This window comes from Daphnia magna, linkage group LG4, assembly GCF_020631705.1.
Source record: "Daphnia magna isolate NIES linkage group LG4, ASM2063170v1.1, whole genome shotgun sequence".
NCBI lineage: Eukaryota > Metazoa > Arthropoda > Branchiopoda > Diplostraca > Daphniidae > Daphnia > Daphnia magna.
The window spans coordinates 817,299-839,944 of record NC_059185.1 but is presented as its reverse complement, the minus strand read 5'-3'; the positions used below and the strand labels follow the sequence as shown (position 1 = coordinate 839,944).

General features: G+C 39.5%; 2 protein-coding genes and 1 long non-coding RNA gene across 3 annotated transcripts; 2 read left to right on the top strand and 1 right to left on the bottom strand.

Annotated features, from left to right (window-relative positions):
* Positions 1-105: 105 nt before the first annotated feature.
* LOC116921463 (juvenile hormone epoxide hydrolase 1) lies at positions 106-2,363 on the top strand. The gene is made up of 6 exons (XM_032927775.2): positions 106-769; positions 838-1,036; positions 1,102-1,450; positions 1,512-1,711; positions 1,776-2,010; positions 2,071-2,363. The coding sequence occupies exons 1-6, from the start codon at positions 593-595 to the stop codon at positions 2,270-2,272; spliced, it is 1,362 nt and encodes a 453-aa protein (XP_032783666.1). The 5' UTR covers positions 106-592; the 3' UTR covers positions 2,273-2,363.
* On the bottom strand, positions 2,311-6,246 carry LOC116921466 (homeobox protein HMX2). The gene is made up of 5 exons (XM_032927778.2): positions 5,415-6,246; positions 3,184-3,260; positions 3,024-3,113; positions 2,818-2,954; positions 2,311-2,748 (listed from the first exon to the last, which is right to left on the bottom strand). The coding sequence occupies exons 1-5, from the start codon at positions 5,881-5,883 to the stop codon at positions 2,406-2,408; spliced, it is 1,116 nt and encodes a 371-aa protein (XP_032783669.2). The 5' UTR covers positions 5,884-6,246; the 3' UTR covers positions 2,311-2,405.
* LOC116921470 lies at positions 3,440-22,646 on the top strand. Its single transcript, XR_004393306.2, has 3 exons — positions 3,440-3,854; positions 3,960-4,016; positions 22,390-22,646. It is a non-coding gene; the product is annotated as an uncharacterized LOC116921470 (long non-coding RNA).

Here is a 22,646-nt window from a genome sequence, read left to right as displayed (position 1 = left end):
ACTTTTGTTCCATTTTACTGGTTAAAAACAAATAATTTATCTTATTTGATCTAAATCAGATTTTTGAACCAAAGCAGCACGTAACGTAGTCTGCTCGGTCATTTGAATCCGGCAAGTCAGAGGCCATTAACGCCTTAGATCAAATTCAAGATACAGTGTCACTAAAAGATTTTTTAAATTTGAAAGTTCGTGATTGTAATTGTGTTTAAGTAATTTATTAGTAAATAGTTGTTTTTAATTAGACTGCGTGAAATTTTCTTCAAAAAAAATTGACTTTTGTTGTACTCCATCTAGCAGTGGCGAAGAAACAAGAAATGGCGCCACATTCTGAATGTCATGTGAAACCATTGCGGGGAATCAAGCGGAACACTACAGCTGACAACCAAGATTACGACAAAGTAACAAGGTTCAAATTAAGAGTTCCGTATAGTGATCTGTGGCTGTTTGGTTGAAGATGCACACTTTGAACAACACCTTGGTTTAACATCAAAAGTCCAAGTTTGTTTAAGCTTATCTTATCTCTTTGGAGAGTGCAAACTACAGAAGCTGCATTAGGTTTTTTCGTCTCGAGTATGACAGTTTTTTGCTTAGAATGGGTTTCCTACGCAAATTATTGTTGATTAAGAGTGCTATAACTGTAGTTTTTATTGCACGGTATTTGCTGAAAAATCCTGTAATCCCTCAATTGAAGGATCAATGGTGGGCTGATGGTAGTCCAAAAGTGCAAGATGAAAAAATTACCCCGTTTAAGATCAAAGTATCTGATGAGGTGAGCATACAAGTAGTTTTACATGCCATCTAATGCTTGATGTTAATTAATGTTTTTTTTAACCATAGGTATTGATTGATTTGAATGAAAGATTGTTTAAATCAACCCGTATGGTTCCTGCCTTGGAAGGTATTGGATTTCAGTATGGATTTAATGCTGAATTTCTGAAAACTGTTCAGCAGTACTGGATGAACAAATATAATTGGAAAGAGCAAGAAGCATTTTTGAATACCTTTGCTCATTTCAAAACCAATATTGGTGGACTCGGTTGTTGCTCATATTCTCAGTGAATTTCTGATTTGTTTAATTATTTGAACTATTCTGTTAATTAGGAATCCATTTCATTCATGCTAAGCCCAGTAAAGAATTGATGAAAAACAAAAAAGTTTTGCCGTTGCTGCTTCTTCATGGATGGCCAGGCTCATTCATAGAGTTCACAAAAATTATTCCCTTGCTCACTAGAGAAACTGAAGGATATGATTTTGTGTTCGAACTTGTAGTTCCCTCTTTGCCTGGCTATGGGTTCTCTGACCCAGCTCGAAAACCTGGTTTAGGTCCTGCTGAAATGGGACTTATTTTCGACCGGTTAATGAAAAGGCTCGGGTACGACAAATATTACGTCCAAGGTGGAGACTGGGGTTCCCTCATCGGTTCAAATATGGCTACTCTCTTCCCTGATAGGTGCTCTCTAATACAGCTTTTATCAGTATTTTATTCATAATTTATGTTTTCAAAATTCTAGAGTAAAGGGACTTCACTTGAACATGGTTGCCGTATCAACTATTGGTAGCAATGTTGGGCTCATGCTTGGTTCATTGTGGCCATCTCTGCTAATGCCAGCTGATAAAGTCCATTTAACTTACCCACTTAGTTCCAGGTTCTTGCATATTATTCAAGAAACGGGCTATTTCCACATTCAGGCTACCAAGCCCGATACTGTCGGTATTTGAAATTAATACTGATGATAGTTTTGCATCTTTTAAAAATGTGTTTTTGACGTGCAAAGGAATGGCGCTCAGTGATTCTCCCATCGGACTGGCTGCCTATATTTTGGAAAAATTCTCTACTTGGACCAAAGCAAGTTCTACAAAGCTTCAGGATGGTGGCTTGCTTCAAAAGTTTACAATGGATGAGCTGCTCAACAACGTCATGATCTATTGGACAACAAACTCCATAACGACATCCATGCGACTGTATAGCGAGGCTATGAGTGCTAAAACGTTTGGATATGATTTAGACAAGTAATCATCAAACTATTTATTCAAAACTAGATCAAATTCAATTTCCTTTTTTATTACTAGCATTGCTTGCGTGGTACCGACGGGAGCTGCTGTCTTTCCAGAAGAACTTTTTGTTCAGCCAGCACCACTCGTCAAATTTAAATTTACCAATTTAATCACATACAACATCATGGATCGCGGCGGACATTTTGCTGCCTACGAAGAGCCCCAGCTTCTGGCTGATGAAGTTCTCCAATTTGTGCAACAAGTCGAGAAGCTATAAAATTTTAAAAGTCGTGATCGACTCAAAGATGTAAACTATTGATGTTGCTTCATTTTATTTACAAAGCCAAATAAAGTGAGGTTAAAGCTGGGCCAATCTTACTCTTACTAAAAAAATGTGCCCAATTATAAAACTAAACATCTTTGGGCTGAATATCTTCGGGACTGGGAGTGAAACTGAGACTGATTGGATCTACTGGGCTACCGGCGGCGCTGTCAATGCCCAATTGTTGTTGCTGGGTTGCAACGCGCAGCATGGGAGGAGCCCAAGTGGGCGAGAACTGGGCACCCGATACAGCCCCGTTATTCGAACCTAATGACTGTGGCTCAAATGCTGGCGATGGATGGCTCATTCCGGACATGTTTGCGAGATGAATCATGGGATCCATCATGGACGATGGTCGGGGATGATAGAGATTGGGGGGAGGCGGTGGGGGACCCGCACTCGCTACATAGTTACCAGATGGATTCAAAAACCTAAATACCAATTTTGATATCAGCAGATGTCTTTCAATGATTACTAGTGATAACAGAGAAATGACTTACCAAAGGCGATCGCCAATAAAGAGAGGTCTCGGTGCCAAAATACCTAACGATGAATAATACTGTTGAGCCAACATTTCCAGATCGTTGGTATATTTGCGTTTCCATTTGGTACGCCGATTTTGAAACCATATTTTGATCTACATTGTGAATAGTGAATTAGTTTGGAATGAAAAGAAAAAACGAACTTTGGGGTTTATTTGATGAACCTGAGTTTCCGTGAGTTTCAGTTGTTTCGAGAGTTGCATTCGCTTCGAGACAGAAAGATATTTGTTTCTTTCAAATTCAGATTCCAAAGCCTGTAATAGTATTTTAAAAATTGAATTAATATCGAAATTCCAAAAATATAATCTGTAGAATATGTATGACCTTGATCTGAACAGCTGAAAAGGCCGTACGAGGTCGTTTCTTCCTTTCTTCTCCACTGCTGCCAGTTTGCCCATCATCTAAAAAATTCAAATAAATAAATAGTTAATACCACTTTGATTAATTAATAATAAATAATTTTTATATTTTAATTTTTCAATGTTTATGTTTAATTCTAAATTTGTATCAATTTGTGGCCAAAAATGATTTTGTGCCAAATCTTCACCGGAAGCTTACAATAGATTCGCGCGCGTCATTGCTCTCATTTCATGTGGATCGTTGAACGCAGTCGGTCGATGGGGTTGAATCCCTGATGCAATTTTTCTTAATTGTTACTCATCATTGTTAATTTGGGATTGCGAACAGCAGAAATTAATTGTTTCTTAACAAAGAGAACCCTTAAAACTAAGTATTTCAACGGAATTCGTTTAGTGCGTTAAACGAAGTGGCACGTGTTTGCCCTGAAATGACCTTGTTGGAATCTGCAAAAGACTTCGTAAAGAAAACTGATTTCATTAACCTACATTTGCTTGACTATCCAATTTGTAAAATCTGTTCGCTACCCTTTTGTCGTGTTAATATTGATAGTGAAATGCTTAAGTGTGAAAATTTCTTCGTTGGTGTAAAATTTCCATCGCGTGGTTTTTGGTGTATCTGACGACATCCTCCGACTGGTAGGTGATATTGAATCATTTTTTAGATATCTAAGCTAACGTTCATCTCTGTAATGATTTATGATAATTTTTTTTGGTAATCTGCGATTTCATTCGTTTTTCAAGGTTGAACTGTGAAACCTGCCCCTTTGCTGCAATGCTGTTCGCCGTAACGAGCAATCGGTAAGTCCACTGTTCAAAATTTAATGACAAAATGGCGCCAAAGAAAAATCGTTTGCACAAGGAATAGATTTTTCTTCGTTCCGTGAGGATGGCGTTTTTTTAATATTATTGTACACATTCCGGTGTTATGGCTTTCAATTTATTGCTCTCTGAACTTTGGCTATCACTTTAAACTCATTTCTTTTTTATGTAAAAAATTTCCCTCAAAATGGCGTTGCTATACGTCGATGTTTGTTTGGCGCCAAGCGCCATCATTGTAGATTTGCGGGGGTAGGGTTTACATTTTGAAGACCTTTCCTCCCCCTTCTTTTTCCCCAATAAAGTGGGGAAGAGTTGCATATTTTTTTCAAATAAAAAAATGGGGAAGAGTACAATTTTTTCCCAGTTTCATACTCTACGTAGGCGAATACTTATACGACCATCAAGTGGCCGTCTTCGTGCAAGGGGGGAGGGTTAGAAAAATTGACGGCACGCTCCGGCAATCACGTAAATCCGATTGCTCGTGTCACAGTAAAACTTTTTTCCTTTAGATATCCACACGTGTACAGAATAATAATAAAAAAGAAACATCAAAAGCTATTCCCCAAAATTCATATAATCGAATTGTTTGTAGTTTTACCCCTCGAAATTTTTTTTTTGTGACATTCGGTGGTCGTTATCTAACCGGAGGGAACAACAGGAAGGTGTCAAAGGTAAACACGTCAGGGTTCGGTGTTGGTGCGTGATGTACTCCACCTCCCCACTAAAGGGGAGAAGTTATTAGAGTAGGCCTTTGGTAAGGCGATTAAACTATTTTTGATGTGTGTGTGGTCGTTGTTATTGTTGTGTCCTCTTTTGTCGAGTATCACGTCCCGTGACACGATGCTATTCAACCGTTTGACCGCGAGCTAGGCTCTTAAATGAAATGACCCCATTAGGCGCTTGTAGATTTCCCTTGCAGGTGTGTTGCTAAAGTCACTAAACTAGTGATTTACGTGTGCATTTAAAAAAAAAACTTGAATTAAAAAAAAATTGATCGATATTTTGGATTGAATTGCACTCGCTGCCTATTATCATTTAAACCAGTGCAATTGGTAATGGTTTGAGTGGTATTACTTTTTAAAGAGGGTAACCGCTTGTTCTTGTCGCATTTATTAGCGTCAATTGTGAGCGGTTTTCTATTGCGTCTTTTGTTTTTGCGTCTTCCCACCATTTGCACCACACCACTCATTATCTCAGATTGTTTTAACGAAATTTCGTTTGCGGATGGTGTGAAACTTGTTCAGTTATTAGCGGTTTTCTCTTTTTGCATAATTTTCCTGGTCTTTCTAGTTCTAAATGTTAATCCATTCCACTAAATTAGAAATCTCCCACGCATTTTCGTAATAATAACAATTTTAAAGCTAGACAAATTCTTACCGGAATCTCCAGAATCTATCGAAGTGGGCTCGTTGGGTAGTGCCGATTCTCCGGAAGTAGGGGCTTCCATTGCTCCTCCATTTTGATGATGACGATGATGATCGGTCGACATCATCATCATGGCTTCTTCCACTTTAATGTTGAAACCTTCCGACGCGTTCGTTGTAGCCGAGGAAGTCATCGGCGGATGGCTGGATGTGGACGGGATAGCTGGGCTATTGCAGAAAAATGGCTGAGCGGTTGACACGTTCGGATGGTGATGATGATAGTGTTGATGATGAAGAGCCAACAAAGCGTTAGTTTCCGCCGCCGTAACTGCCGTACCCTCCGGATGGGATGTCAATTTTCTCAGATGCAAAAGCGGATCGGGATGGATAATTCTGTGCTGCGGCTGATTGTGTTTGGGTTGCATCGATAGCAAATTAGCGATGGAGAAAGAGTCTGACTGATGTTGGAATCTTCCGTCCATCGTAAGATTTTTTCTTGTTTTGGGGGAATTTGAAAAAAAACTAGTTGAAGGGAGCTCACTGTGAGACGACTAGCTCCTTCCAGTCTAACTTTCCGTTTCACTCTGATCCACTTTGGTTTCTTGTGTCGTTGTTACTTGGTGACGAGGGGTTGGCAAGTCGAAGAAGAATCTATAACGTACACAAGAAAATGACACTTGTCGTTGACATTATCCTCTTATCGACTTTTGCCCTCTTTCCTTTTTTCTTTTCTTGCTCCTGTGCTTATGTAGCGCCTTCTCTGTTTGCTCCGGGATGTGTGCCCGTCCCTATACCGTCTTTTTTCTCCGGTCAACTAGTCGCTGATTGGCAACGGTTCACTTTGCTTTTTGTCGTAACATTTACACAAGTCCAGCCCTTTTTCTCCTCGCACGAACGTCACCAATGTTGCGCGCATATTTGGGGAAGTTTTATTTTTAGGATTGCGTCCCCTTCCCCACTCCCCCAACGGGGCTTTTGCTTGGATCAGTGGGAGTGGCGCGTTCGTTTGAGCGCCAAAGTTATCTGCTCCTCTCAATCGTCAGTCCAATTATTACGTACCTATATTTGAGTTTACTGGCTTGTATTTTGAGTAACCTGCCAGTTTCATGTGTATCCAATTGATGGTTGATTCGGCTATTTGAATTTTGGCGCGCGCGCCAAGCTGCGACTATTTGATTTTTTTTTTTTTTAACAAAACATTTTTGACGTAGGGGAAGGGGGGAGATATGGGGAACATGCGTAACCTTTTGGTGTTGACCTCTTGCCCGGAAGAAGATAGAAAAAAAGAAAATGTATTATCCTGTCTGCAATGAATAGGAAAGGGGTAAAAATGGACGGGGGGTGGGGGGACTACAGAGAGTCACCTGACTCTACTGGACCTCCCTTGACGAGTTAAAAACTCATTTATCCTAATTATAGCTCACCATCTTTCATATTTCTTGTTTTAGAGGTTTTTTCTTTTCTTCTTGTTTTTGTTTTTCTAAATTTGAAAAACAAACTCATCGTTGCCATAATTGAGTCGTTGCGATTACGCTTGTTGATTTTGTGATTCTTATTGAACAAAAAGTTGAAAAAAAAAACAGTCAGGGTAAAACGGGTAATGTAGAACTTTCACTTTCTCGGATAACGTTTAAAGGGAGGCGCCGTTACGTCATTTAGCATCTTGCATCTCCGCCCGGAAGTGTCTTCTATTTTATTTTTTTTTTTCCAAAAAGAGGAAGAAATAAAATAGCAACAAAAAAGGACGTTAAGAACCATTAGTGTTTTTTTCCTTCTCTCTTCTTGGGTCTATACGTGTGTAGTGTGTGTGTGTGTGGGGGGGGGCTAATGTTTTGGTTTATCGACAGCACAAACTGAAGAAAATGGGTTGGTGTCATTGTTGGGAGAAAACGGGCGCGGTTTTCGTGAGAGGTCATTAAGTTGTTGTAGGCCTCATTAGCATGATGTTCTCTCATCTCAGGCACTTTGGGAGTCTTTGCTGCTGAAAAGATGTTGCATGGGGCTAGCCTGAAACAAGTGGGGCGGGCGGGGGGGAATTGTTGGGTCACCCTAGAAAAACGTCTGTGCTCGTCCGCTTAGAGAAAATGATCACGTTGACAGATCCACAGCCAAGAATAACAGCCTAATCTGCCCGTCGTTGTCGACACACACACGAGGTTTCTTGCGTGTTACTTTTAACCTCTGCCTTCTATTCGGGTTGTTTTTTCGCATTCTTGTGTCTCGTTGATGTTGGGCTTGTACGCAAACAAATTTTTATTTATTTTATGATTTTTGTTTTTGAAAGTAGTTAAATTTGTGGGGTGAGAGCATGGGCGGGAAGTGATATCGAAGAGCCACACTTGACGATGTAGCTAAACTATAAATCAGGTAGACTTTCGTGTGTGTGTTTGGCTGTTATTGCTTGGCATTGGTGGTTAGTTTGATCATTTACCAGTTTGAAAGTGGTGTTGGGTTTATTTTAAGGATCTCTTCTCCCTTCGTTTTGTTTAACCGCCAGGGAAAAATGAAAATACTAGTAAAAAAAAAATAAAGTCGACGGAAGACAGAGACGAACGAGCGCACTAATTATAAGATAATTGTTCCACGGGACACACACACACACAAGACGTTCGGGAGGTGAGACTCGTTTGCCTATCGTATTTTCTTCTCTTTTTCAAGCCTTACAAGAAGAAAGAAAAATATTATTATTATAATTTTTTTAAATATTTGTAAAATGATGAATGGCCTAGCAGACATAACCAGTCATCTTTGCAGGCGCCTTTTTGACGATCTGAAAAATGTTTGTTTTTCGAAAAAATGCCGCTCGCCAAAATAGCGCAAAGCTTTGGGAATTTTTCTTTTTACTTCTTTTTAATTCCCTCTTCGGCCATCATTCAATGTCTTGCATTGAATTCGTTTTCTATATTTTGTTATTCCCTTTAATTTTTTTGTGCGTGTGGTAACTATGACAGCAGCTATGGGAGTTTAGTGGTGCGGTCGATGGTGCGTGAAAACAGCTGTTTTGATTTGGTTTTTGGCTTGTAACCTCGCGACACACAACTTGAAAGACGAAACTCTATGGATGGGCGAGATTGTCGTTAAAGTCCGTGACTTTTGAAGTGTCTTTAAAAAAAGAAGAAGGGGGCAGACAAAGCTCATTAGCGTTTTGACTGTCCTTGTGGTGTTTGCTCCGCTCAGGGGTCTGTGGAATAACGGGGTCGTATTGCAAGCATCATTTTATGGTTGCGACTGTCTTTTTTTTTCTCTTCAACTCTTATGATTACCACACGTTTACCAATGGACACTCACTGCTGCTGTGCATTAGCTCTTCTTTTTCTTTCCCCCCCAATTTTTTTTTATTTTGAAAAATTCCCCGCCGTTTTGGCTCTTGACGTTTCACATGACTTAAAAGTTTAATTACTGCATTATGGCGACTGTTTCCAATCACCTTGCGCGAAAATGTTTTAAAAAGTTATAATTGGGCTCTTATACGGACCATGATGGGCATCCAGGGATTCTAAATTTTTTGTTTCGTTATTGGCCCGTGTTTCATGGGTCGTCTGGCGCAGTTCGATCATCGTTTCCGAACGTCACCCCCCCCCGACGCTGCGAAGAAAAGTGAAAATCTCTGGGGACCTGTCAATGAGCTGAGAAATGAGAATCCCGCAAACGCAGGGCATTTGAAATGTTCTTATTTGAAATTTTAAATTCTTGAAACTAAAAAGGAAACATTAACTGCTCACCTATAAATATCCAATAGTTTTACGTAGACGCGGAAGGCCATGGAAAGCTCGTTGAAGCCAATTAGTTGGCTGCTTCGTCACTCGTATCGTTTTTTTGTTTGTTCCCTTAATGTTCTACTTGCGGACTCGTTGAATCGTTCGTCTTGGACGATGGCGACATTTATCGAAAACTCTTTTGGCGGGATTGCCTTTTTCATGAAAAAAATTACTATCGACATAATTTCAAAAACCCTCGTTTGCGTGTCGCAGTGAGAGTTTGGCGCAGGAAACGAAGGGGCTTTCGAAATAACACGATCCAGCAAACTGTTCCTTTCTCACATGTGTTGCTCTTCTGGCACGCGTTTCTCTCTTCCGGTTTTTATCTGTTGGAAGAAGGGAGAGGACGTGTTTAAAACAAAAAAGAAGTGACGGCGGCGCCTTGGCCAATGATCGTCCAATAGATGAAAAACACTCTTGGCGATACGCTGTACACAGACGTCTTTTGAAATATATATTTAACAACGGCTACGCCCTTTTTTTTCCCCGTGTGTGTGTGTCACGAAGAATCGTTATCGCGCACGCTGTTTCCTACAGAATAGACGACTGATCTGGCTATCTTCGACTTGGTGGTGGTGCATGACCGCTTTTTTGCTTTGGCTGACATGTTTACAGTGTGTGGTAAATATATCAAGAGTTTTGTTTTTGTTTTTTTTGCGTTCCTCCCGCGTTCGAAGAATGTCGACTCGCTTTCTGATTAGCTGACTGCTAGCATAGCAACGCTATCTGGCAGCCCAATTAACTGAAGGTATATTTTATTTTCTTGTGTGTTTTCGGGGAGGGGGGGGGGTGAGGTGAGGGAAAAATATTTTATCTATTGGATGCGATTCAAGTTGTTGATGATAATAATAAAATGAGGTGACAGCTGGGAGGGGCGCGCAATCACGACGGAATGTTTTCGCGACGCGCTAGGACCTTTTTGTTTCTCTCGTGCGGAAGGGGGGGGGCGAGAATTTGACGTGAGGACAGGTGCTGCTAATTCTGTTGGCCGAGATTGACACGTAACGGACTAATAAAAAGTTTTGTAGAGGTTTGATTGGGATCGTCAATTATCGGTGTGTTAGTGTTGATTTTTGCGCGTTGATTGAATCGAACTTTAACGTTTTCTCATTCCTCTTACATCTTTGGGCCCGATAGTAAGTTTGAGCCCGACATCTTTTTTAATTATTCCGATTTCAAAATTACATTTATTCATTTCTTTTAACTTGGGTTCGCGTTGAAGTTTTCTTGTTGTTTTGTTTGCATCCAAAATTACTTGGCTTTTTTCTATTGTGGTTGGTTGAACTTTATTTCATTTTTCGTGTGCGAGGTTTGTGGAGGGGGGGAGGGGGTTGTCGCCTTCGTCGGGGAGCAACACAGAGTTCAGCTTACTACTCTGTAATTACACCGCGGGGCCAGCTACTGAGTATAGGTGGCGGTCCTGGAGCCGGCGCTAATGATGCCGGACGAAGGGATGGGTAAAGGGGGGGGGGGTCTTGATATAACGAGATAGCAGTGGCACTACTTGTGGTATAGTACCTGTGTGTCAGGTGCAGACGATGTTGTACAAGGTGGTAAGGAAACGAATAAGTTTTGAATAATAAATGGCATCGACTTAAATTTTTTCTTTCTTTTTCACGGGGGGTGGGGTGTGTTGTGGAGGATGGATAAGAACAAGGCGGAGCTTATGCGATATGTGTATATATGGAGATGGAGGGGGCGACCTTTATAAAGAAAAGGAAGACGAGGGGGATGCGAGTGAGACGCCCCATTCGGCGCCAGTCTGACGCGTCGTCGTCGCTGTTGTTGTCGTCGTTGCTCCCTGCCGCCGCTTTTGCCCTTTAGCAACGACTGAATGCTGCTGGTCTATATAGTAACGATGATGATGATTGTTTCTTTTCCTTGAGAAAGACGAAACATTTGAATTAAAGTTGATTTTTACTTGTTGATTGTCCGATGAGGTATTGAGGGAAGCGGGGGGGGGGATGATTATTAGGTATATCGGCCTATTTTATTTATTGTTTTCGTACATGTTTGTGCTGTACACGAATGTGTATCAGTAAATTTCCAAAGAGGATTGTAATCTGAAGACTGAGATTATCCATAGGCCTTTGATGTATTGTTGGGGCTATGATCAGTTGCGCTTCAATTCGATCCCCCCACCTTTAATTGAAGTCAAAATTGATAGCCCCATCGGCTATTATGATTTGAATTAAACAAACCACAATTGTTTTGCTTTTTTTTTTTCGTTATTTATCCAGCGGTAAAGACGTATGAATAGGCCTAGAGCCTAACTAGTCAAACAAGTTGAATCAGCTGATAATTGTCGCCCCGTCTCAACCGCAATAATAGCGCGTAACGTAACAAACGGTGCGGTCGTCTTACTCAATCGAGCCTATACCCCACTTTTTTGTTGTTGTTCGCTAGTCTCATCATAAACGCTCCCTAAATAGTGAAATGTCTGCTTTACGCAGCCATCACTAGCATTACGGCAACTCTTCGTCCATCCATCATCATCAATGCCTCCCGTTATGGTGATGTCTTTCAGCTCAAATAGGCAACCAACTGCAGCTACTGTTTTTTTTTTATTGTTTTTTTCCCGAATCGCCATTTTTTCTTCTTCTGTCGAACTTGTTAAGCCACACAAAGTTAACTATCCCCTTCGTCTATAATTACGTTAGCGGCCGTTATCGATAAATCACGTAACGATGCGGCATTTTGCAAAGACATTTGTTTCCTCTTTGATAGTGCGGGGAAATTTCTTTTGCGAAGCAGGCCTCGTGTTGAAGACGTTGTCGCTTCATTTTTCACGCGTGTGTTTTGATCGAAGAAAAAATTCTTTCCCATAAGAGCGGCAAGTTGGTGGGAAATGCAAATAGTCGTTGAATTATTGCCATGGCGTCTGATGCGAGCCGAAATATATGTCGCCTAATTATTGACTAGCAGCTGTGTGCGTGCAGATGAAACGCCTGATGTAGGGGCGACGCTCCGTTGAAAGTTTCAATAGACGTCAAGGAAAAATAAATACAAAACCGCCGATGTATTTATGATGGCGGCTTCTCGGACGTGTAAGCGTAACACACGTACGCTCGCCCTACCAAAATGATTAGGCGCTCTGTGTTTAAAAACACTTGACAAGTGATTTAGGACAACACGCGTCCTACTACGGTGTGTGTGTGTGTGTGAGCAAGTGCTGCTACCATTTTGATATAGTGCTGCTGTGTATGGCATTATAATCTTATAGACAGACAATGGTCGTAAAAACCGGATGTTTGTTGTAACTATTCGACGGGGGGTATTTATTTCATTTTTGCTTCTTTTTCCCCGTAGCATCGGATATCCTTACGGCTTGTCTGCTGAGGAATGAGAAGTTTCATTTTTTTTTTTTGTTCTTCTGTGAGACGTTTTACAGTCGATTATCACCAAGTATTTATTCATTCGTTTCGCTTGGTTTTTTTTGTTGTTGTGAGCGCCGGGTGATTATAGTGCTCAGGTTTTGAAGTAAAAGTTAAAGCTCATCTTTCTCCCTTTTTTATTGGCGGGTGGGGGTTTTTTCGAAAGTGTTTTGCATTAAAGACACACACACGCACACAAAAAATCTGGGCCAGTAAAAGCCATTTTTATTTATTTGCGGCAAAATTGCAGTTTTGAATTGTTATTGTTGCAGGTGTGTGGAGGATTAAGTTGTCTGTAGATGTTGTGACATTGGGTGGGAATCAAGCCGCATCGGTGGCCAATAAGTTTTGAACAATGTGTTACGAGGGCGTAATGATGCAGCCACTTCCGTTTTTGTCTCTTTCCCCGCTGTGTTGATACTTGCGCGCGCTATCCTTTTAGTTTAGCCTCTTTTTCTTTCTTTCTTTCCTTCTTTCTCTGTATGTTAGTTAATGAAGGTTTTATGTTTCGACCCCAAACCAAAGAGAGAAAAAAAAACGTAAGTCTCTCCCGTTTCATCACGGTCGCTTTGTTTGGCGGCCACTTCCGTCCCTTTTCCCGTTTCGGGCGTAAAATAAAAAGCCGAGAGGAAGAAAAAAAACTGAACAAAAACTGCGTGTCCATCCATCGCAACAAACACACTTGCGACTTACAATGGCGTGACGTTTCAAGGGCCTTTTCTTATTTTCGACTTTCTAAATGTCAGAATTTATTTGATTTTTATTTTAACTCGTTTAGTTTATTTTCGAATAAATTTTTTGATTCGCAGACCTTTGGCGATCGATCGAACAGAACGCTTTTAAAATGATTTATTTTGTGCAAATGTTGAAGTCTGGGTAAATAGTGCAAGTTCACAAAATGGCCGTTAGATGGCGGCTGAGCGCAGTAAAATTTGAAAGTTACGAAATTTGAAAGGGGCGTCAAAAAGAAAGGGAAGCAAATGGTAACAAGTTTTTTTTTTTGTTTTCGAAATGAGATTGTGACGAGTTTCGTTTCATCGCCCCCATCGTGTCAATCGCACGGGGGGAGGGAGTAACGAGAAAAAGTCTTGTCTATCTCGGACTCGGCGCTGCCATGATGGAAAGTTGATGATGATGACGGTGATTGGAGGGCTAGTGCACCTACCTGTCGAGATAACGCGCATCCCATCAAAGGGACTGCGTGATTCTCCCTGTTGCAAAAAAAGGGGGGGGGGGGTGATTTCCGTCGTAAAATTTTTTTGCCGTTTTTTTTTTGTTTTGTTTTGTTTTCCACATGGAAAAATGTAACGAGATCAAAATATCCTTGGTATGAATATAACTCGACAAAGAAAAAATTTTGAGGTCGTCTAGTCCAAATAATTTTGATTCGTTTTTCTTTCTTTATTTTCCTTTTTCGAATAAACAACTCCGGGACAAGTTATGTTTGTTTTTTTCCGTATCCAGAAGGCGGGGCCGAAAAACAGTTGCCGATTTGAGAAGAGGCAGTTTGAACTCGAGGTCGACTTTAAACAACAACAAAAAAAAACAACAACCGAGGTGGTCGCTCCTGTGACTTTATCTTTTTTAACCTGCTACAGCGTCGTCTATCCGTCTGTTTTGTCTGGCCGGCGCTTCTTGTGTGTGTGTGTGTGCCGACCGCGCCGTTCATTTTCTTTCTTTCTTTCTCGAATGCATTTTAAGTATATGGTAGAGAGAAAACGCTATATAGGTAGAAGTCGTAGTGGTGTGCTCTATACGTGTTGAGACGCGGGATGAGGTGGAGGGGGGGGGGGAGTAAATATTAGAGAAAAGAAAGAAAAGGGACCGAGAAAGAGAAGAAAAAAAAATACAAGACGGACTGCTACTACAGTAGGGCTCTATGTGGATGTATTTTCTTTTTCGTGTATGTTTTCATATCCTAAGCAAAAAAAAAAATGGGGAAAAAGGTTGTTTCTTTTCTGTAAGGTAGCGTCGTCGTGACGGCGCCACAAGAGGCGTAGCCCTGACTGGTCCGCCCTCTCATTACTCGGCCATCCAACCGTTCCAGACCCCGGCTTTTTCTTTCTCTCGCTCTGTGTGTGTGTGTGTACACCGAAGAGAGTTGTGGAGCTGGGCAGGCACTGGCCAGCCTTTCTTTTTTTTCCCGTTTTTTTCCTTTTTTTTTTAGATGGAAAGAGGGGATTTTTACTTTATTTATTTAAAAGTTAATTGCAATTTGTTTTATTATTGTTATTTTTTATTTTCGTTGAAAGTTGTCACACACACGAAAGAATCTAAAGGAAATTGCAAATAGCCAATCAATATTTCTCTGCATCGTTTGAAAAAAAAAGGAATGAATGTTCCTCTAAATACAAATTGATAATGGTGGACCTGGTAGGAGGAGTTGGTAGGAGACATGGTTGTCATGACAACAGTAGAATCACGCGTTTGGATAAAGGGGGATGTTCAAATTTGACCGGAGAGGGAGGAGACAGACGTTAGAGGAAGCGAATGAATCAATGATTTATTCTCAAGTCCCGGAGTCCATTTTCTTTTTCCTTTTTTAATTCAACGTTTCTTCCAAACCAAGTTTAGCAATTGGACTTTCATCATTTAGCGAAGGAACATCAAAGACAATGTTGTCTGTTTGCCAAAAAAAAAAAAGAGTTAACTACAGAGTAGTTTGACTCCTTCCCTCGTTTAACACACACACACACAAATATAAACTACGCAATTCTGTTGTGTCGGGAATTGATTTATTAGACTAGGGGATGAACGCGGAACGGTCAAACCTGCTGCTTCTTTGTACCAGAATTTCGAAATTTATAGCAGTTGCGCTAAAACGACTCTATAGAATGATGAAGGAGCTACACACACTGTGTGTGTGTGTTCGTAAAGCGCTGTACTGCTAAACGGTGCAGCAGTTCGTATCTCATTTACCACTCGAGTCTTGGACTTTTTCTAAACAAATGACAACATCATTTTAACCCTTTTTTTTTTTCATTTCATTTTGATTGTATTTTGGCTACCACACAGCGACGTGTATAGTTCTCAAAGACCCCTCTGGTGCCGACGCGTCATCCAAGGCCGCCGCTATTCCTTTTCTCATACGGGGGCTTGAGTTACGTTATCTTTTTTTCTATTTTCTAGAAAAATTGTGAATACATTTTTTTCCCTTCTTCTTTGGGCTGAATGGTAAACCGCGAAGGTTGTCGCTGTCGTTCGACCGTCATTCCTTTATATTTTTTTTTGCATTTTTAAAGAGGGGACTTTCCATCGAATATTGCGGTTTTTGTCTTTTCTTTTAATTCTTCCGGCGGTGGTTGGTGATGGTGACTCGATGTTCTGCTTATGTACCTGATTTTTTATTTCTTTTATTCTTGCGCTGGAATCAAAAATAAAAAAAAAAAACGAAGTTTGACGGATACGATTGGGGCCTAGGTCGTTCCGTTTGGCTAATCACTTCACACATGGCGAAACAAAAAGTATAGACGTAGTGAACTGCCAAAAAAGGTTTTTTTCGCGGTGAATGTTGTATCACCCAGCCAAACAAAACTCATTATTAGCATGTATGCACACACACACCGACTTCCCTTTTACAACTGCGAACTTAATCCATTTTGCAATTCGCTATCAAATTTTTTTTTTTTGGTTTTAACTTGTCAGTTTTTATTTATTACCAATCGATCAATTTATCATTTTCTTTACGTCGCGATTTCAATTAATTCCCTGAATGTGTTGCAATGTCCCGTGTTCAAACCACGATCTTAAACATTTTCAAAATCAATTTTCTTTTTCTTATTCGGACCAGTAAGATTCAACTTAATTCCTCGATTGTTTAACGTTTCGAGAAAAAAAAAAAAAGAATTGTAATACTCTGCGGGATGAAGGTGAAAAGAATGTAGGCGCCGTATATATATATCTAATAAAAAATAAAATAAGGAAAAAAAAAAAAGAAGCCAACAGCTATATAATATAGCTCCCTTTTTTTTTATTCTTTCCTCGTTTTTTTTTTTTTTTGAACGTGTGTTTGTGTTCATGTTCAATGGCTGGCGGCATTTTGGGGGCCGGCGGGAGAGTGGGCTGCCACACAGTATATACAGTACACACACACACACACAAAAAACCAAATTCATCCCAAGGTAAAGAAAGAAGAGGGAAAAGGGGGCAGCCCCATGCAGACATGCACACACGTAGAGCGTCGTGTCGTCGTGACCGCCCCACATCCGGCGCACCGACAAGAGCAGAAGAAAAAAAAAAAAAAAAAGAAGACAAAAGAAAATAACTAGAAAAATAAAACAACAACAACACAAGGTCCTTTTTTTCTTTTCTGTTCTTATTTCTACACATACACCTGTACAACCTGTTGCAACAGAGATGCACCCCCATCGGATGGCCTTTGGCGGAGTGTGGAAATTTCCTTCTTTTAAAAGAATTATTTTATTTTTTAAGGGCAAATTCAAGTGGCGCTCGATGTGTTCTACGGCTCACTCTGCTATTACGAAAAATAATAAGAAATCGGGTGGTGAAACATTTTTTTTTTCGACGAAAATTCGTTCCAGTCGAATTTTGAAGAGAAAATATCAAAATGGCGGAAATTTCAAAAAACCAAAAAAAAAAAATCGATGTTGTGTATTTAGTAAATTATACGACGATAATGTTGTGCTGTGTGCACCAGATAGGCACCGAGTTAATGATAGACATGAGCTTGTGGGGGACCATCAACAAACCTGCTAGACGTTAGGGTACAATACCGTGGCGCCTATGTCTTCACCGGCCCGAAATTAGCAGCTACACAGAACCTCTCTGACCGCGCCACACATTTTCGTTTCTTCTTCTTCTTCTACGAGTATATTATAATATCATTTATCTCTGTATTTTTGTTTTTGTTAATCTCCTCCCCGTTTCGAGAGATTTTCTTCTTTGGCGCAATCAAAGTTGATGATGATCAACATTTCGGTTCGTTGATTCCGGTTGTTCACCTGAAAATGACGGTCATTTCGAGCCGGCCATTGGAAGGATGCCCCTCCGTTATATTGGATTTCTTCTATTTATGGCGTTTGCTCGAGTTTTTATTTGAAGACATTTGGTTTTAGATTTTAGTTTTTCACACGCGTGTAAATCAGAATGAAAATGACGAGTTTTATATTATGTGGAGGAGATTTTTTTTTGTTTTTTTTTGTTTTTTTTAAATGGGGGGGGGGACTGTTCATCGCCATTTCCTGCGTCCGAACTATTTTACATACGCACGTCTAACTGCGCACGCTGCCCGGTTTGTTTGTGTGTGACCGTCGCATCCGACACCTCTATCCTCCCACCCCCCCTTTTTTTTTTACCCCACCTGTGGGCTAGGAAATGTCATTATAACGCATGCGCACTCTATTGCCTCTTTTTTTTTCTTTTTATTGTAGACGTTGGAGTCTGAGGTTGTAGATTTATTATTGCATCCCTCTTTTTCCAGCTCGTCTCTACAATTTTTATAGCCCAGCCTTTTATCTTGAATTTTATTTATTTATTTTTTACTATTTTCAGTGGAAAAACCAAGTTTAGATTTTTCATTCATTGAAAAGAAAATCTCCGTTTCGTTTAAGCCCCGATTTTTTTTTCTTTTATTGGAATGAAATGAGGGTCGAAACTAACCGATCCGTGTAATCGTCGAGCCCCGATCAAATATCTTGTCTCATTTGATGTGTTTTTTTTTCTCTTATTTTTTGTGTGAAATTCAACACAAAAATCCCCCCTATGCGTTGTAGCGTGTCTTTTGTGTGTATCTATACAGCTAGACTGTTGATTGCACTCGTGATAGGCCACCGACCGCAAAAGCGTCAACTCGAAAAGCTCGGCCGGGGACGCACAACCGACCACGTATGCGGTTTCTTCTTTTATATGTGTATATATATTTTTTTTTCTCTTAACGACAATAGTGGGCGACGTACCTTAAATGTGTTTCTTGTGTGTCTGTGTTCCAGTTTTTTTTTGTCTTTCATTCGCCGTGTGTTCCAGATATTGCGCAACGTCCGTGCAACCCACCTGTAGTGGGTCAATCATTTTGTCCGCCAGGAGACACTTGCACACAATAAGGCTGATTTTTTTTATTTTTTATTTTTCTACACGACATTGAGTGGGTGGTCTAGTGTATATACCACACAAGGTTTTCTTTTGGGGGGGGTGGGTAGCGATCTGGTGGTATTCTCGTAAAAAGAAACAAAATTTTGCCATTTTCATTTGTTTTTTCTATTGGGGAGTGGTGTCGTATTTACGTAATAGCTTGACAGTTTTTGGGGGTGGAACTTTCTTCTTTTTGTAAGCGACAACAAGTGGCGAAAAAATGTCGAATATTTTTGAATTTATTTCATTTGCTGTTGGCCAGGACGTTTTTGCATCATCCGATTTATTTGAAACTCGCAATTAAGACTTTTCCCTGTCTGATTGCAACATTGCAGATAACAAACAACTGTTTCTGATTTTATTCTTTTTTTCAAAGAAATGTTTTTTAGTTTTGCGCTAGACGGCTGGAAGCTTGTAATAATGTGTTCTACGCAAGTATTTTACAAGGGGAAAGAAAAAGAAAAGAGTTCCGCGCTGTTCTTCTTGGTGGGTCTATGTGCGTTAACTGCTCTTCATCATGTCTACACTAGGAGAAGCCACAGCTGCTGTCGCTACTTAATGATATTTATATCGGAGCCTGTGTAACGTACAGCGTAGCCAGTTGAGTCCATTTTTTTCTCGCATCCCCATTGAAAAGGAAAAGAAAAACATTAAGGAAGAACGAGGGGAGTTTGGACTTGCTGGCCCGGTCCAAAACTACAAAAGGCAAGAAGTAGATGACATTAATGGCGCTTTATTTTCTTTCCAATGCGCTTAGCTCAAGAAAGAAAAGAAACTTTTTTCACATTTTTATTGTTCCCTTTTTCAACTCATTTTAACAAAGAATTTCAATCGTAAATTTTAAAAGAATTTTTTTTTTGTTTTTTTGTTTTTTTAATTATCGCAAGGGACAAAAAAAAAATTAAATAAATAAACTTGAAAGAATTTCAAGTGCTATTGGGAACGAATTCGTGATGTTGTGGTAGAATTCGTGTTGTTTTTATGTTGGACTACATTTGAACTATAATCTGGCCGTTGGCTGATTTCTTAACTGTAGGCGATGGCTATCAAATCACCGAGTGTTTAAAACCCATTCAATCCGTACGCATTCACGAACGCAATTGAAAACCGTCCAAGCGCAGACCCTTTTTTTGTTTTTCCTACCCTCAAAGTCGATAGGCTTTTTAAAAAATGAATCGTCGGCCAATTGTGAATTGAATGTCTCGTCACTTTGACATCCATTTTATTTAAAAAGAGGGTGATAAGCTTGAGAGTAAGAGAAATGTAATTGGGTGTGTTAATATGAAAGAGGCACGGGCGCAATCTATACGATGTGAACCTGGTTGAATCGTATTACATCTAATAGGACCCAATTACATCATCATCTAAATAATGTGTAGAACTTGCGGTCGCTTGAATTACAAGTGTTTTTGTTTTGTTTCTTCTCCCCTCTTTTCCTTTTTTTTTTCTCTTTTCCTCTTGACAATTATCGGAGGTGTGGATGATGACGCCTTGTCATGGCATTTCGATGACGGTAGAGCCGGTGACATTGGATCTTGTCAATAATTGAAATTCCCCTAATTGAAAGTATTTTAAATTTTTTCGAAATTAAATATGCAGAGGGATGGGCTTAATTATAGCGTGTGTGAAATGTTGATAACAATCGAGTACCTTTCAAGAATTGAATGAAATTAAAAGAAAACAAAAGAAAAGTGGATCACTTTGGCGCCAATGTTCAAAACCCTAGGCTCCCTTTTTCTTTTAAATTCGAAATATAAAAAAAAATAAATAAATAATTTCATTCAAAAAAAAAAAAAAAGGTGGCAGAGTGAGAGAAGACCACCACCGATGGTGGTGTGTCCCCTCCCGCTGTTTTTGACGACCGCATTAAGGGAATGAACAGCGGGGTACAGGGGAGACCCCGTTCTTTTCTTCTTCTCTTTTATACCTACTACTGCTTTATTATTATTCCTCTTCTTCTCTATTTATAATATATATTTTTTGTCTCTTTTTTATTATTTATAAATAAAATTAAAAAGAACAAAACAGAATTTAGAAGAAGAGAAAAAATCGTGTAATTACCTTCTTTTAACGATGATTTCAAAGAGTAGACGGAAAAAGAAATCTGCATCGGTGTTGGTGGGGTAGATTATCCGCCTTTTAAACTCCCCCCATCTCGAAATTGAATTTTCCATTTTGGTTTCTTGTTAATTGTGAAAACGCACGAAAAATGCGCAAATAAGAGAAATCAATAACATTTGAGAAATAGCAATCCGCGCCTTGCCCATTTGTGTTTTTTTTTTAACAAATCCGTTATAGGGCGAGGATGTAAATGGCCATTGCCGGTAGCTGTTTTTTAAAAAAAGAGATTGTCTTTTCATTTCTTTTAAATTCAAAAGTTTAATAATTTTTAATTAAAATCCCGCTGGGTTTGTTCTTATTCATTCTTTGAAGAAGAAGAAGAAGAGACACATTAAAAAAAAGAAGCCGAGCGAGAGGGTTTTGGGGGGGGTTATGTGATGAACGTCATTTGTGCAGCCACACATAAAACTGTCCTTTTGATCTTCGTTTTTTTTTTTTGTGGTGTGTGTGTATGTTCTGTTTTTGTTACCTTGTTTCAAAAGGGGGAGAGAGAAACAAAGCAACTCTCGTTATGATATCAAGTTTTGTCTTTCTAAACGAATGAGGGGGAACTAAAGAGAACAAGGGAAAGAAAAAAGGTTAGCAAGAATTAAAGAACAACCTGCGATGGCCTCTCTTCCCCCCCCCCCTCGTGTATCAAGGGAGAGAAAATGTATTTTTCTTTTTGTTGTTTCGTGTTGTTTTATAGGTGGCACATTCATTTTCGAGCTGCTTGTCTCGTAAAATGTGCGCAACATGGGCCGACCCCCCCTTTTAATTTCATCTTTTTGTGTGTGTGTGTTTCGTGTCTACGTCTTTGGAGAAAGCTTTCTGATTCATGATCCATATCTATATAAATATCATGACGATGTAATAATATTATTGCGTATAACGAGGAATCTTGTTGCTCACTCGTGAAAATGAATTTATTTTCTTCAAATATTTTTGTTATCCAATTTTGCGTAGCGGTCAACGCGATCCTCGTAGATTTTAAATTCTACGTTACTATTATCGATTGAATAGACGATTTCTAATGTACATTTTGAATTTTTCCGAAATATTCTGGCCCTTTTGCATTTCATAATTTATGGTCGACATCCTCATTTCTCTTTTTCACCTAACGTGGGGGCGCCCAACTGCTGTTTTTTTTTTTTTGCCTGCTGGCCGGCTGCCTTTTTTTTTAATATTTAAGCTTCCTCTTCTATAATATTGTAACCTTTAGACACACACTATATAGCGTTCGTGAGCTGCTTCGGCATCTTCTTCCGAATAAAAAAAGACTCACGGAAGGTTTTTTTTTTTGCTGTCTGAAAACCTCAACAGCTTCTCGACACGCAAGGCTCTTAAAAAAAAAAAAGATATTTTCATTCCAATAGCAACTGAATATTACCGGCCTCATTGTTGCTCAAGAATGTTGTACATTTCTCTTGTTTTTTTTTAAATAAAAAAAAAATTGATTCAGAGTTAAGTTTCGAATTTGGTCGATGAAACGTAACGATTGATCGTGTTTTCTTAATGTAATGACACTTGATTGGCGCGTGAATATCCGAAACAAATCGATATCTTCATTGTTTCTATACCTCGAATTATTGTGTATTGATAATCGATATCAACAACGGCCAATGAACGTAATTAAATAAAACGTATTTTTTTTCCTTTTTTAAATTAGGGAGACGGGACGTGGTTTCTGGATTATTCAACGGTCATTATCATCTTGTGCAGCAGTTAAGGTCAGACATTTTTACGCGCATCGTTTCGTGTAGTAGAACAACAGCGAAAAGAAAAAAAGGTCCTTAATCGTAATAATTGATTAGGTACCTTTTTGTATTATTATTATTATTTTTTTCTCTCTCGTTTCATCACATGGGAAGCGATTGTATCATTCGTTTGAACGAGTGGCTCACGAAATATATTTTTTTTTATATT